General features: G+C 34.8%; 2 protein-coding genes across 2 annotated transcripts in view; both read right to left on the reverse strand.

Moving 5' to 3' along the window:
- Nucleotides 1-14,251, reverse strand: part of LOC132046179 (lysine-specific demethylase JMJ26-like) — a 57,938-nt gene continuing 43,687 nt past the window's right edge. Inside the window, exon 16 of the transcript XR_009412669.1 lies at nucleotides 1-118. The gene's annotated coding sequence lies outside the window, so the exon portion shown is untranslated. The remainder of the gene's footprint in view (nucleotides 119-14,251) is intronic.
- On the reverse strand, nucleotides 698-9,462 carry LOC132061688 (lysine-specific demethylase JMJ29-like). The gene is made up of 15 exons (XM_059454426.1): nucleotides 8,987-9,462; nucleotides 7,727-7,826; nucleotides 7,494-7,635; nucleotides 7,203-7,266; nucleotides 6,414-7,125; nucleotides 4,956-5,285; nucleotides 4,690-4,809; nucleotides 4,427-4,639; nucleotides 3,623-3,695; nucleotides 3,433-3,518; nucleotides 3,045-3,164; nucleotides 2,513-2,574; nucleotides 1,552-1,615; nucleotides 1,294-1,470; nucleotides 698-904 (listed from the first exon to the last, which is right to left on the reverse strand). The coding sequence occupies exons 1-15, from the start codon at nucleotides 9,289-9,291 to the stop codon at nucleotides 698-700; spliced, it is 2,775 nt and encodes a 924-aa protein (XP_059310409.1). The 5' UTR covers nucleotides 9,292-9,462.

Consider the following 14,251-nt stretch of genomic DNA (forward strand, 5'->3'; position numbering starts at 1 on the left):
AAGGCTCGAACCCGGGACCTGTGGTTAAGGATGAACGAATACTTACCATTCCACCACAATCCTTGTTAGTTGGCAGCAAGATCTACAATTTATATGTACACATGGACTAAAGCTCCACCTTCCAAAATGCAGCCAGTCCTAGGAACCATAAAGTCAAGTAAGTTAAACAATGGTGATTTGTGACAATACAAAGGACAGACCTGAAAGTAACACCTAGCGGAATTTAGACTGAAAGTTGGACCAATTTTTTCTCAAGCCATCCATCTGCATCTTTGTTGTTACCAATTCAGTTTTAGTGCTTTCTATCTTTCCAGCTTTTTCTTGAGCTAACAGCATGATTTTTTGAGCTGCTTGAGACGCTTCTTGTCTTTCGTCCATGATTTCCTGCTGCTGGACCTTTATAATTTGAAGGGCTGCTTCCAATTTTCTAGCTTGTTCTTCCTTCTTATCATGCTCCGACTTCAACCTTGCTTCTGATCTACTCAAATCATCCAATTTTTTCTTATCCTCTTCGAAACTGGTCAAAAATTCCTGGTAACTTGATTCAGCTTGTGCCAAGTCCCTCCATTTCTTAACCATGACTGGGAATTCATACTTAAGTTTTACCAATTGCTTGGCTTGTTCGTTGCTAAAGAATAATGAGGGATTTTCATCTAAAGCAGCGATTGCACCACTCATTTCTTTTTCATGCATTGGATCATGAGCCAATGCCTCCAAAGACTGTCTGATTGAGTAATTCAAATATTACCTTCGCAGTGTTGCTATGGAGGCCTGATTGTTTGTTGGAGAACTGCTCCGGTAAGGACTTCAAGAATGATCGAACCGTGTGGAAAGTTGATTCCACATCTTCTACATTGATGGACTGCTTCAACTTTTCACTAGGAATTGATGTGCTTTCTTGAGCCTGCCAATAAAAAGCGTATTAATTTCTACATAAAAGATTCATACGGCCGTAACAAGGAAAAGCTAAACCAGAAAAGATGTAAGCCTTGTTTGCTGAAAGAACTGGAAGCGGAGAATATAGATTAACTTCAGCAGTTAGAACTGGAAGTGGAGAATATAGATTAACTTCAGCAGTTCTTGGTTTCTCATTCTCACTTGGAGCAACATATTCTTCTCTTTTGGCAGTCTTGCTACTGGATAGATCTTTCGAAGCGGAGGATGATTTTGGCATATCTGGTCCTGGCATATCCTAGAAAAGAGGAAATGAAAAAAACAAGCCAAGCAATGAAGTTTGGCTTAGAAATGAAAGCTGTTGGGACTGTAGAGATATCACTAACCAATTGAGTAAACCTTGTTTGCTGACGACAAATGATCAGGAACAGGAAGCGGAGAATGTAGATTAGCTTCAGCAATTCTTGGTTTCTCATCCTCACTTGGAGTAACATATTCTTCTCTTTTAGCTATCTTGCTACTGGATAGATCTTCAGAAATTGAGGGAGATTTTGGCAAACTTGGTCCTGGCACAGCCTATAAAAGATGATATGAAAAAAATCAAGCCAAATAATGAAGTTTGACATAGAAATGAAATTTGTTGAGTCTGTGGCTCACATTTATACTTTTCCTGATCGCACTTGATGAGGATAATCCTGTAGTGATGCTTGCTTCAGAGTTCCTACATGCATCCAGAGAAGGAAAAGAGAAAAAGAAAAAAATGTGAAGTGTGCGTAAACAAGGGTACTTAGCATTCTGAAGAGCACTAAAAGCAATGGCATCACAACTGGGGTTTCCTTGGATCAACAAATAATACTCCCTCCGTCCCATTTTATATGGCCTTTTTTGACTGGACACGGAGTTTAATAAAGAAGAAGACTTTTGAAACTCGCGGTGTCAAATAAGTCATTAAGAGTAAAATAGAAATATTAAAGTTAAATTATCTGTAACCATAGAAAGGTGTCATTCTTTTCGGGACAGACTAAAAAGGAAAGTGTGGAACATAAATTGGGACAGAGGTTCTAGGTGTTTATCTTTTGAAATCAGAGGAGAGTTCCCAATTGTTTTTCCCCTCAAATGCGTATTGCTGCAATGACGCAATTAGCATCTTTTACCTTGTCTTTAAATGGTTATGTCTTATGTGTTTCGACATAAGATAGAAGCATGTCCAGAATGAGAACACCATATGATAAAAGCTCCATGGCTGACAATAGTATAAATGAAATTATGCTTTAAGCATATCCAGAATAAGACCTAAACTTAAAAGATTTACGCAGGGCACAGAGAGATGGCAGGAAAACTTTATGAGACAAATAAGGGCATAGCTTTGTGAAAACAAGGAGCAACAATCTTACAACAACAACAACATACCCAGTGTAATCCCACAAGTGGGTCTGGGGAGGGTAGAGTGTCTTGCAAGCCTTACCTCTACCTTGGGAGGTAGAGAGGCTGTTTCCGAAAGACCCTCGGCTCAAGAGAAAACATGATAAAAAAGGTCAGATAAGAGTTGATGAAAGTAAAAAAGTCATGACAGAATACTATAGATAAGCATTGTGAAGAAAAGGAACAGCAATCTTACAATAGTGTCTTCTCTAATTGATCCACTACTTGGCTCATCGCATGAACAATTATTTTCTTTACCTGAAGTGGCACAGGCAGATTCAAGTAATCTTTACACATGCAAATACTGTTTTCGGCTAGATTACTGTTATATTTCAATGACGAAACATAAACAAAATAATAAAAATCATAAATAAACCAATGAATAAACACAAGGTCCGGAAAAAACGTCATCAACAATGAAACAAGAACATGTGACACAAGACGATTATACTTCCAGGCTCTACAATTTTACTTTTCCATAAACTTTTTAATTAGGTGGTGCTCTTTAGATGCTTGTGGTTAAAATCCGCATTTATTGAATTCTCTTGATCATGTGTTTGAGGAAAATAACACAATATCCAAAAGCAAGAACCAGTGACAGATGCTTAAGAGGAGCAGAAGATGTCAAGAGCACTTCTTAACCACACCCCCCACCCCCCACCCCCACCCCAAAACTCAAAAAAAGAAACAAAGGTGAAAAAAGAAGGAAGATATAAGGATCCATATACCTCCAACTTATCTACCCTAGCATCATGATTTCTGGGAAGCTTGCGAAACTCCTCGGTCAGACGGATGCACTCATTCACATTTTCAGGAGATACAAAATCAACAGCAACGTTGATACAGGACTGTAAAAGATGAACACGTCAGAAGTCATCGATCTGAGCTTATAAAAGTACCAGACTTATGGTTCACTAAGCTAAGATCCTACCATTGTAAATCATATCAGCTAAAGCAATATTAAAGACTATGACAGGGATTTAAAAGCAGACGTTTCTGGAAAAGAAAAGAAAATGATGGTTCTATGTGCTACTGGACTTCCCTAATACTACACAAATATGCTATACAAAAGGATGATAGGATGACATGGGATAGAGAGATGAACTAACTGCATACCTTTAAATTTCTGACTTGATGAGGGCATCCAGCAGGAACAAAAACAGCTTCACCTAATTTTTGAACAAAAGTCCATGGTTCAATGCCTGCACAAGGAATTGAAAGCATAGTGAATACAATTGCAGTCTCAGAAACTACCTTTTGCATGAGACATGCAACGAAATGTCAATGAATAAGAGAATAAGATGACCATATTCTTCCTTTAGCCTCCTTTTATGCTCAGTGCTCAAGTAGAAAATTTCATCAAGAATGGGATGAACAACCTGCAATGGAAAAAAATAAATGGGAGTTTAATGAATATGTTTTCGGATCAATCAATGAGGATATTAGGTGAAATATATTGGAGTTTACTGCAGTATCAAATATCCATTGCAACTTTGGCCAGCTAAGAGATGTAATTTCTGAACCATAAACGATAAGAAACCACAGCATAGCTAACATCTATTCAACAAAGCCGGATTACTATAACGTACATTACATGTCTTTACACTAAGCATCAAAGTGACTATTATGAGAATTACCAATATCTAACATCATACCATTATAGCAATTACAATAAAAATCACAAACACGAAAAATATCAGGCCATCACTGCATAGCAAAATATCAGACACTCAGTTAATGGTTCACTATACTAATAAATGGTTAGTTGCTAATTAAACCCGAGTCATGAATTAGCATTTTCATGAGAAAGCTAAGCGAAAAGGTCTCAAAAATCTTTAGTGATGAGTCTAGAGGTCGAGCTTTAACTTTAACTGCCTTTTTCAAGTAAAAGATGATTATAATAAATAGACACTCAAAAGTAAACTCGTCCTATGGAGCTGTGACAAGCCGAGAGACAGCAACATCAAATGACAACATGCACTAATATTCATGGGGGAGGCAACACATGGATAAATATAAAATTACTCTAGAAATTTCAAAATGGAGAAGAAAATGAAAGATTTCCACTCCTTATCAAAAACAAAAATGAAAGTTGCCCAGTTATATTTACCTGCGGCAATGGTGAGCCATATGTGTGCCTAAATTCCCTAAAGTGCTTCCTGAGATATTCCTCCAATTTAGGAACATCTTGCCTCCTAAAGACATCCCATAGAGCACCACCATCTGCTTCTTCAAATCCTTCAGACATATCCTGCCCAAAAAAGAGAAATAATATCTTCTCTGTATTGGTATTCTTCTCCCACTTTATTTGTTTCACACTCAACTTTTACACTTTGCTGGCTATACTTCTTATTCTCAGCTTTACTCTCATGCATCGTGTTCAGCTCCAAATTCCCTTTGATCCTGTGCTTTGTGAATCTGTTTCAAGTTCTCTATGGCTGAGAGTTGTTCAACTGGTGGGACCACTGCTTGAGTGTGCATCAACACACTGACCTAAAACATACATAATTTAAAAGAAAAATAAGACCTTGAGCAGGAACTTGGATATGGCTGTTCTGTAAGTTTCTCTTTTGTAACTTCATCCGAAATGCATCCAAAAGATCAGAGTGCATGTTAATATTTGAAGGAGCCAAACATACCGTATCAGTCACAGCATAGTGTAGTTTGGTGACTGAGTCTCCACGTCCAAGCTCCTCAGGAAAATCATAAGCAATGTATGCCTTAGGCCCCAAATCTGGCTTCGAACAGTTATCAGGAAGTCTTAGAGCGAGATTGAGATAGCCATATTGAGGATGTGTATATTCCATAAAAGGTAAACAACTAGAAAATTCGGCACCATGACGCGGCAGCCGCTCATCAAATAGACCTGATGGCGGCCAGTCATTCAATTTTAAGAGTTGAGGCCACCCATAACTGTCAAAGCGACCCTCCATGTATCCTTTGAAAAACTGGTGTATGTTCATTTCCAACTGCATGGTAGCCAGAATAAATAAAGTAAACTAAGAACATGGAAAATATAATGTACCATACACCTCAATTATTCTAATTTTGACAAAGCATATTTACTAAAACATCCATAAATGAATCTAGATCTTCCATGTGACCAAAAAATATAACAACACCAAACAATTCATTTTCAGCTTCTGAATAGAGTTGTAGTTGTCCTAAGAAAATCTCTGATTCCTATCTTTTCACTGCATACATAGTGTACGTAGTGATCATCAAGATTAGATATAGCATGTAGTTGTAAATTGTGATGTTATCTTTTGACAATATTCTTCCATTACGTATTACTACAAAAATAGGCTGCAGATAACGGTATTGTTAAGTGCAAGCCAAGTCAGACTTTTTGGGTGCTAATTCTGTGGGTTTGTCAACCCGCAAGGGTGGCTCAGTTGGTTGAGCATGGGGCTTCCATAATGGAGGCTCGAAATGCTATGATGGATTCTTTGAGCACCAGGCTGCCCTTATTTTTTCATGTTTACACAATGCAGATAGTCAATTTCATTAAAAAAAATAATGTACATACAATTATTTCTGATTTTGATAGCATGTTTACACAATTCAAATAGTCATTTTTTAATTACATATCATTTAGAATTTGTAAAAACAAACATAATGGAAAGCAACATGTCAAGAAGCAGGAGTTACCCACCATGCAAAGTAATGTAAAATAACATTAATCTGCGGAATAAGTAATCCTGCTTGTTGACATGCTTCTTTTAAACCACAAAGTCATCCAGAAAGTAACCAGAACGTATCTAGTTTGAGTTTTGGAAATAAACATTTGTCCTCTTGGGAATAAAATATTCTCAATCCAGTTTCTAATAATTAGTTGATTTGGGAACTTCACTCCCACATGATGTAATGAACATGTCATCAAGCTGACAGATATAACAATGAGATCAAGTTCTGAACTAGATCAAATAATAGTTACCAAAGAACAAAAAGAGACCATAAATAGCACAATAGATCCCAATCATGACATCTAATAGGCTTGCCTAGTCATGTGGGGCATTAGGATATACAGGCATAGCATAAGATGTAACAACATTAGTTTTATGTTTCACAGTTTAAGAATAGAAGACTGGACAAACCTTACACCAATTTAAGCAATTTAAGACATCAGAAGCCTTCTTGGTTTGTCGACAAGCACGCCACATTACCATAGGTTCCCAGCTCAATCCCAATGCATTATCAAGAACTTTAGTTACAACAACTGGTTCACCCTTAAACAAATGGACCCGAAAATGCCTGTAATTTGCACGCCGAGTATCCACAGCTGCTGGACAGAATACATGGTTATCATCAGAATTTTCTCTAGCAGCTGCTTTATGTAGCTTGCCACCATTTGCACCCTTAGATTTTGAACAGGAGAAGTGCAGTTCTGAATCATTATGCATTTCCTTCAATTTACATTTTTCTGCTATTTCTTTAGCTTTCTGTAACAGCTGTGATATCCAATTCTCAGAAAATATACATCTCAACTTTAAGGTTCCTTTACTGCAACCTCCCATATCTTTGGGTGGGCAAGGAATGGTACCATCTTCCTTGGCTTTCCAGTTAGATGCCATTGCCCCTTTGGTCTTATCCCTTATTTTAACTTCAGTAGTTCCAGCTGAAAAAATTATACTACAACCTTTACCATGCAAATAACCTGGTCCATTGTCAATATATTGCATCTTCACTTCAGATGCATCTGCTTGGAGATTGCCATTCCTTAATTCTTTGCAACAAGTAAGGCAAAGTTCATAGGAACAGCTAGAACAACTCCGGTGAAAATCAACAATAAAAGCACTGCAATAGTTGCTGCAAATAACGGGTGACATTCATTATTCTGTGAATTTATCAACTAATTGCAGTCTAAGGTAAATGTGAATGCTCACCAATAAATGCGCTCATCCTTCTCGTATTTTGCTTTTTGTATATTAACCTTTGAATCTGGAAATGTTGCCCAAAGAAAGAAAATGGTACTCAATGAAACAATCTTTTTGCTCAAAGAATAACAGCCGCAAAACTCAGTCTTCTTAATTGGATATCATTCCATTTAATAAGAATTAATGATATAATCTGTTACCAATAATCTGTGTTACCAACAGTATATGACAACCTATTAAATGACACAACCTGTTTATAAATCTATAACCTTCTTACCATCAAATAGAGAGATTTAATACCTTGACTCTGATACTCAAACTGCTTTTCAATCATTTGCTCTGTATTAAATTGTTCCAAAGCAGGCAAAAGTGCTCGTACGATGTGGTTAGAGTACTCGAGTTTTTCTTCATCACTGAACTTCACTTCTACATTCGTCAAATGCTGTATTGCAAATAAGATTACCACTCAATTTGCAACAATAACGAAATGATTTTAGAGCATTAGACAAAGAGAAGAATTAAAAGAATCCTACTTTAGCTAACCCATCCAACCGCAAGCAAGCTATGCAGTTGCAAAGGTTACGACATACAGGGCAAGCTTTTAAAAAGGCCTCCTCTGGCATCCCAGGGTACCTACATAGACGAGAAATAGAAAACTTGATGATTACCAGTGCTTAAAAACTGTTTTATATTCAAATTTGCTAAAACAATAAAATTAGACAGCTCAATTCATATTAGCTTACAACGTATATCAGCATGGTACCACATTGCTTCAGGTGAAAGTTTTTTCCAAGTGCTACTTCCACGTAATGTTGCTTAATGTCTAATTTGATGAGTAAAAGTTTCTCGAAATCAACTTTGATGGAGTACTAAAGTTATCAAGGTTGTTAGAATAGGTCTTTCAAAACCACCAGAAAAACTATAGTGTCAATATTGATATTTCTCTAAAACATCCACCAAGGTGAGCTCAACTCTAGGAACTTGTTCAATGGGATATATATCACCAAAGAGTTCCCAGGGATATATATCACCAAAGAGTTCCCAGAAACACTATCATATCATATCATTGTCAAAGATCCAAATCTTCAAGAATTGGCAATTATGCTCACAACTTCAAAAAAAAAAGAAGGACAGCTCGGTGCACTAAGTCCCGCCATGCGCGGGGTTTGGGAAAGGACCGGACCATAAGGGTCTATTGTACGCAGCCTTATCTTGCATTTCTACAAGAGGTTGTTTCCACGGCTCAAACCTGTGACCTCCTGATCCCCTGGCAGCAACTTTACCAGTTATGCTTACAACTTCAATGACCAAAAAATTAATACTGCCAAAACACAATCAATACTACCATGATCAATACCACCCGGGGTGGGACCGGGAAGGGCGTGCCTTAAACTTTCTAAAGTTTTAGCCCGCCCTGCCCCAACAACAACATAGCCAGTGTAGTCCCACAAGTGGCGTCTTGGAAGAATAGGACGTACGCAGACCTTACCTCTACCTTTGTGGGGTAGAGAGGCTGTTTCCGTTAGACATACCCTGCTCCATTTAGCTTTTCTCCACAATTTTGCCCTGCCCTGCCCCATTTATGTTTTAACCGTCTCGTATCTACTGTTTGCTCCTGAGACATCTTCCCCAAACCCATTCTCTCTGCCCCTGCCCATCCCCGTTGCCTTTATGCAAATTATATTCTTTCCAAAATCGGCTACATCATCAAAAGTGTCTATCTTTGGCTAAAAAAAATCTCAATCAAGTCTCCTCGTGATGAGGAAGATAAATAAAGAAAAGACTTCACTTACCATCGAGTGATGCAAGGAAGGCAAAATCTTTTAACTTTACATTTAGAACAACACACCATTCTGTCTTTATCACTCATCTTACACTGATGACACCACATTTTGGACTCCCTTTTCCTACCATTCTCTCCACCTGTAGTTTGGTTAGCTCTACATGAAAACCCCATTTTCTTCCTCTTCTTGGAAAAACCACAACTATCTTTATCACCTTCACCATCGTAATCAACATCATCTTCTTCTTCACTGCTGCTGTTTTCTATTATCACAACTGGGATCATATCATCTCCTCTCTTTCGCTTGTTTTGCATTTTTTTTTTTTCCAAGAAACTGCTTAGCTACAGTTAGCTTCTTTTCACTTCTATTACTATAAGGCTCCCAAATGCCAATACAAAGTACAGTAAAAGAGTCAGATACATATATTTTCAAAATAGAGACTGTTCAAGAAATGGACTTTATTCTGCGCGGGCTTTCCCAATTACGAGGTAGTCTATTGTATATTAAAGGGAAAAGGGTCAAAAATATCCCTCTACTTTGGAAAAAGCGCTAAAAATATTTCCAAACTTATTTTGGGGTCAAAAATACCCTCCCATTTAAAGTTTTCAAATATACCCCTGTCTTGACGGAAATTATCCCCCAAAATAACCCGAAATCATTTTTGAAACTTTTCCATCATTTAAACTCGACCCAAGTAAATAATAACCCATAAAATTCTCTTATTCTCCCAATACGTAGGTTTGAAGTTTGAGGGAATTGGGGGAATAAAGGGATCTTATGGGTTATTATTTAGTTGGGTCGTTTAAATGATGGAACAATGCTTAAATAATGATTTCGCTATTTTTGGGGGATAATTTCACAAGACATGAGTATATTTGAAAACTTTAAGGATGAGAGGGGTATTTTTGACCCAAAATAAGTTCGGAGGATATTTTTAGCCATTTTTCCAAAGTAGAGGGGTATTTTTGACCCTTTCCCCTATATTAAAAGTACAAAGATTGATTGAATTTTTATCCTTCTATAATAAATAAAATTATAATTTACTATTTTTTTCAAATTGTTATTTAATTAGAAGTGCTTTATTATTTTCTTCAAATTATTATTTAATTATATATGTATTACTTTAAAATCCTTTTAGGTTTAGGAGTCTTTTTGTTTATATATATTAGGACGAGCACCAAGGGACTCCTGCGCCCAGGAGCATTTTTCTTGGTTATAAAATCTTTACCTCATATCCACTGCAATTCATCATGTAGCAAAGCTAATAATATATTTTGATTGACTTTACGGAGAATCTAACATAATCTATTCTTGAATTTTTTTTTTTTTTTTTTTTGAGGTCCAACATTATTCCGAAAATTCATTTTCTTGAGTATAAAGTAGCACCCCTTGCTAATAGTAAGTATTTAATTTCTTTTTATGTTTTTTTATTTGGAATTTAGATTATTTATTGTTGTATGTTTCTGGCATAATTGTAAAAATTTGTTGTACTACATATTATTATCTTAATATTCAATAGATCATAAAGGTTCCGCACAAATTTTCTCTCACAAATTGATTATATGTAGTTCGAGAATGAATCAAGTTTGTAATTATTTGTAACCTTTCATGCATGAATCCTCCGCACAATTGCAGGGGCGGACACACCTATACCCAAGGGGTGTCATCCGACATCGCTTGGTCGGTAAAAAAATTTACTTATATGTATGTATATGCAGAACAAATCAGTGTGTAAATAAAATTAAATGAAATGGCAGTACGTCTTCATTAGCTCATTGGTGCAGCGCTCACATTAATCCCACTGCAGTCGCGGGATTGAACTTCGAAACCTAGCTTTTTTAATCTAATCCTTTTTTAGTGTCATTAAATTACCGCTGCCAACAAAGTTGTTGAACTCTTGACTCCTTTAAAATAAGAAAATAAGATCTACATTCTACTACTCTTAACTAGTATCTAAATCAAATTGGAATCTGCGGACGTTAAAAAAAAATTAAGTATTTTTTTTCCTATAAGTTGCATTTTTTAGGAGATCATATGTACTACGTGTTACTCTTTCGGTTTTAAGTTGTCTTAATATTTTTTTCATTCTTCTTTTTCTAGTTGAAATTTCTAAAAAAAAAAAAAAAAAAAAAAAAATTGGGCATTTTAACCGTTGTATGGTGTCTAATATAAGGAAAAAAATTATTAATTTTTCTAATTAGTGAATCCATTATCGTCTATCGTACGTTTTAAAAAATGATAATTCATTGACAAGAGGTTTTAAAAAATGATAATTCATTGACAAGAGTTGTAGTAGTGTACTTGAATTTTTTTTTCCTGAAATATGATATCATCATAGTGATTTATTCATTTGTTCACTTCTTTAAATTTCGACACTACTTACAAAAAATCCTGCGTACGCCACTGCACAATTGGTTTCATATTTTTATGTATTTCAAGAATGGATCAAGTTTGTAATTTTATACTTCACAATATATTTTTTGTTATTTGACTGTGTTTCTTTTTCTTTTCTTTTTTTTTAGAGATTGAAGCTGCTATTCGTTTTTTTCATATTGAGTTCAATTCGTCTAAGATATTTCTGGTAAGTCTAAGGTTATTCGTTTATTTGTAGAAGTATTAGTGATGTTGTTTTTCATTCTTTGAATACTAATGATTTTTTCATGTCATGTTATGACTATTTTCCTCAAATTATTATTTAGGACTATTCAATATTTAAGATTTTAAAGTTCAATTAATAACAAAAGAAGTATTTAAGTTAGCAAATCAATTTTACTTGCACGAGGATTCAGGTAATAGCTATTGTTCTGATTTACATAATTGAAGGATTATCCAAATTATCAACTACAAAGGTAAAAAAAAATTAAATGAACCTTATGTGGAAAACTACCATACATCATTTCAATGTTTTAGGATATGTGCCACATTAATGGCGTTACTAAAAGGGTTCAATATGAGGCTCATGGTTGATATACAAAAAGTTAAGTCGCATAATTTTGGAAGTCTTTAATTCTTTCCGAAGTTTTTGCTTATTTCAACATTTCTTTTCCTTCGTAAACCAAAATATACGAAGACCCTACGTTTACCTTTTCATAAATGCATTCTACATTGAATAAAATTATAAATTCGGATTTTTTTTTTAATGAAACTGTTGTATGATAAAAAGAAATGGAAAAGAAGAAGAGAATATGTGAGGAATTCCTTTAGTTAATATCTCTCACAGAGAATGATTATTGTCGGTTAAAAAGAAACAAGAATTAATTGAAGAATAAGTTTGTTTGGCCAATTTTTTGGGAAATTAAAATTTTTTTTTTTTTTTTTAGAAAGAGTGCATATTTTAGAGAGTTAATGTGTTTGATCAAGCTTTTAGTACTAAAATAAGTGTTTTTGAGTGGTAGCAAAAGCTGGAAAAAGTGTAACTTTCCAGAGAAACATGTTAGTACAAAAATAATGGAAAAGAAAAAGAGAATATGTGAGGAATTCCTTTAGTTAATATCTCTTACAAAGAGTGATTATTGTAGGTTAAAAAGAAACAAGAATTAATAGAAGAATAAGTTTGTTTGGCCAAATTTTTTGGAAATTAAAAGTGTCCTTTTTACAGAAAGAGTGCATATTTTGAAGAGTTAACGACCAAGCTTTTAGTACTAAACTAAGTGTTTTTGAGTGATAGCAAAAGTTGAAAAAAGAATTACTTTCCCGAGAAACACTTTAGTACCTTGGTCAAGCATAAATTGTTGCTCTAATATTGAAAAAAATATTTCCGAAATTAATTAGCCAAATACAAACTAAAACTCTCCAAAAAAAATAAAATGAAAAGCATTCATAACACAAAATACTTTTTAAAAATAAGCAGATTTTGAAAATTTCACTAAATAAACTATAAGTAAGAAACTTATTATTTAATATCTCAATTAAGGAGAAGTCAAACCCATTTCATATCTATCGTACCATGCCCACCCTAATTAATTGTGTCAACTCTTGTGAGAGGATATAAGTGAATTTTATAGTCTCATTGTCACCTTCAACATCGAAACAATTGATGGTGTATTCCTTATTAGAATCAGCAAATAAACCTCAAATTTGTTAAAACATGAAAGTTTAGAAGAGGTATCATGAAAATAATTTACGAGCCCCTAAGCGAAAAGTAGTTAGCAAAAAAAATTAGGTGAATAATTTTTTTTCTTATTAAAAGTATGTAATATAGTAGATTTATAAAGAAAAGCAATAATAATATAACTGACGTTGGCAAACTTGCTGAGCACTTTGAGCTCCTTTAGGTTTAGGTTTCTTTTGGGTTTATCATTAAAATTTAACCAATTAATTATTTATAATTATTTTTATTTTAGGTAAAACTTTCAACTACAAGTTGTCACATTAGTTCTAGGATTCAAGACTCAAGAATTAATGTATGCCATTGAATAAAGTAAAAAGGAATATCACGTCCCGAACTATGGTCTGGGCGTAAAACGGCACTCGGTGCCTTACTGCATGTGACCGAGCAAACCACATGGCTTGCTGAATCATCATGAGGCATAACATGAGCGGAATAAGACATAAAACATGATGAGCCTTAATAAACATGAGATTTAAAATATCAAATAAAAATACTTGTTTAAAACATAAATGCGGATTGTCATAAATGCTGAGCCAAAGATAGCTAAACGACTCTGATTTTCTGACATTACATGACTGACGACTGACTAGTCTATGAAACCTCTAACATGAGTCTGAACTGCTAAACATAACTGCTGGGACAAGGCCCCCAGCATACCTTAAATGGATAACTAACGTAAAGTAAATAATGACTAAACCCCAAAAAAGATGGGGCTCATCAACAAGCTGATACATGTAAAGTCCTACTAAGCAGATACGTTGTCCTCTAAATCCGTACCTGCATCATGAATTGTAGGCCCTCGGTTGTCCTTGGAACAAGGTTGTGCTTTGAGAACATTAGCTTATTGTCAGACTTATTGAATAGTAGTGTTATGATTACCATTAGTTGTTCTAAAAGCACTTTGGATAATGTGTATAATGGATGGGGACTCTAATAATAATAATCAAGTGTTAATACAGTGTTAAAATAGCATGAAGTATTTTTATTTATTTTATTTTATTTTATTTAATTATAGCCTTTTTAGGCAACTATTTGATGATTAAGGACCATTACTTGTTCTAAAGCTCTTTGGAATTAGTGTATAATGGATGGGACTCTCATATGATGTATTAAAGTGTTACTACATTGTGTAAATAGCATCAAGTCTTTTTATTTATTTTATT

The sequence above is a fragment of the Lycium ferocissimum genome, chromosome 1 (assembly GCF_029784015.1).
Source record: "Lycium ferocissimum isolate CSIRO_LF1 chromosome 1, AGI_CSIRO_Lferr_CH_V1, whole genome shotgun sequence".
Lineage (NCBI taxonomy): Eukaryota > Viridiplantae > Streptophyta > Magnoliopsida > Solanales > Solanaceae > Lycium > Lycium ferocissimum.

Excerpts from the sequence above, each read along its gene's own strand:
- LOC132061688 (XM_059454426.1), bottom strand. The coding sequence starts at position 9,291 with ATGCAAAACAAGCGAAAGAGAGGAGATGATATGATCCCAGTTGTGATA. Across the intron at positions 7,636-7,726 it reads GGTTGGATGGGTTAGCTAAA|CATTTGACGAATGTAGAAGT; the intron begins GTAGGATTCTTT and ends TTTGCAATACAG. Across the intron at positions 7,126-7,202 it reads AAGGATGAGCGCATTTATTG|CAACTATTGCAGTGCTTTTA; the intron begins GTGAGCATTCAC and ends CGTTATTTGCAG.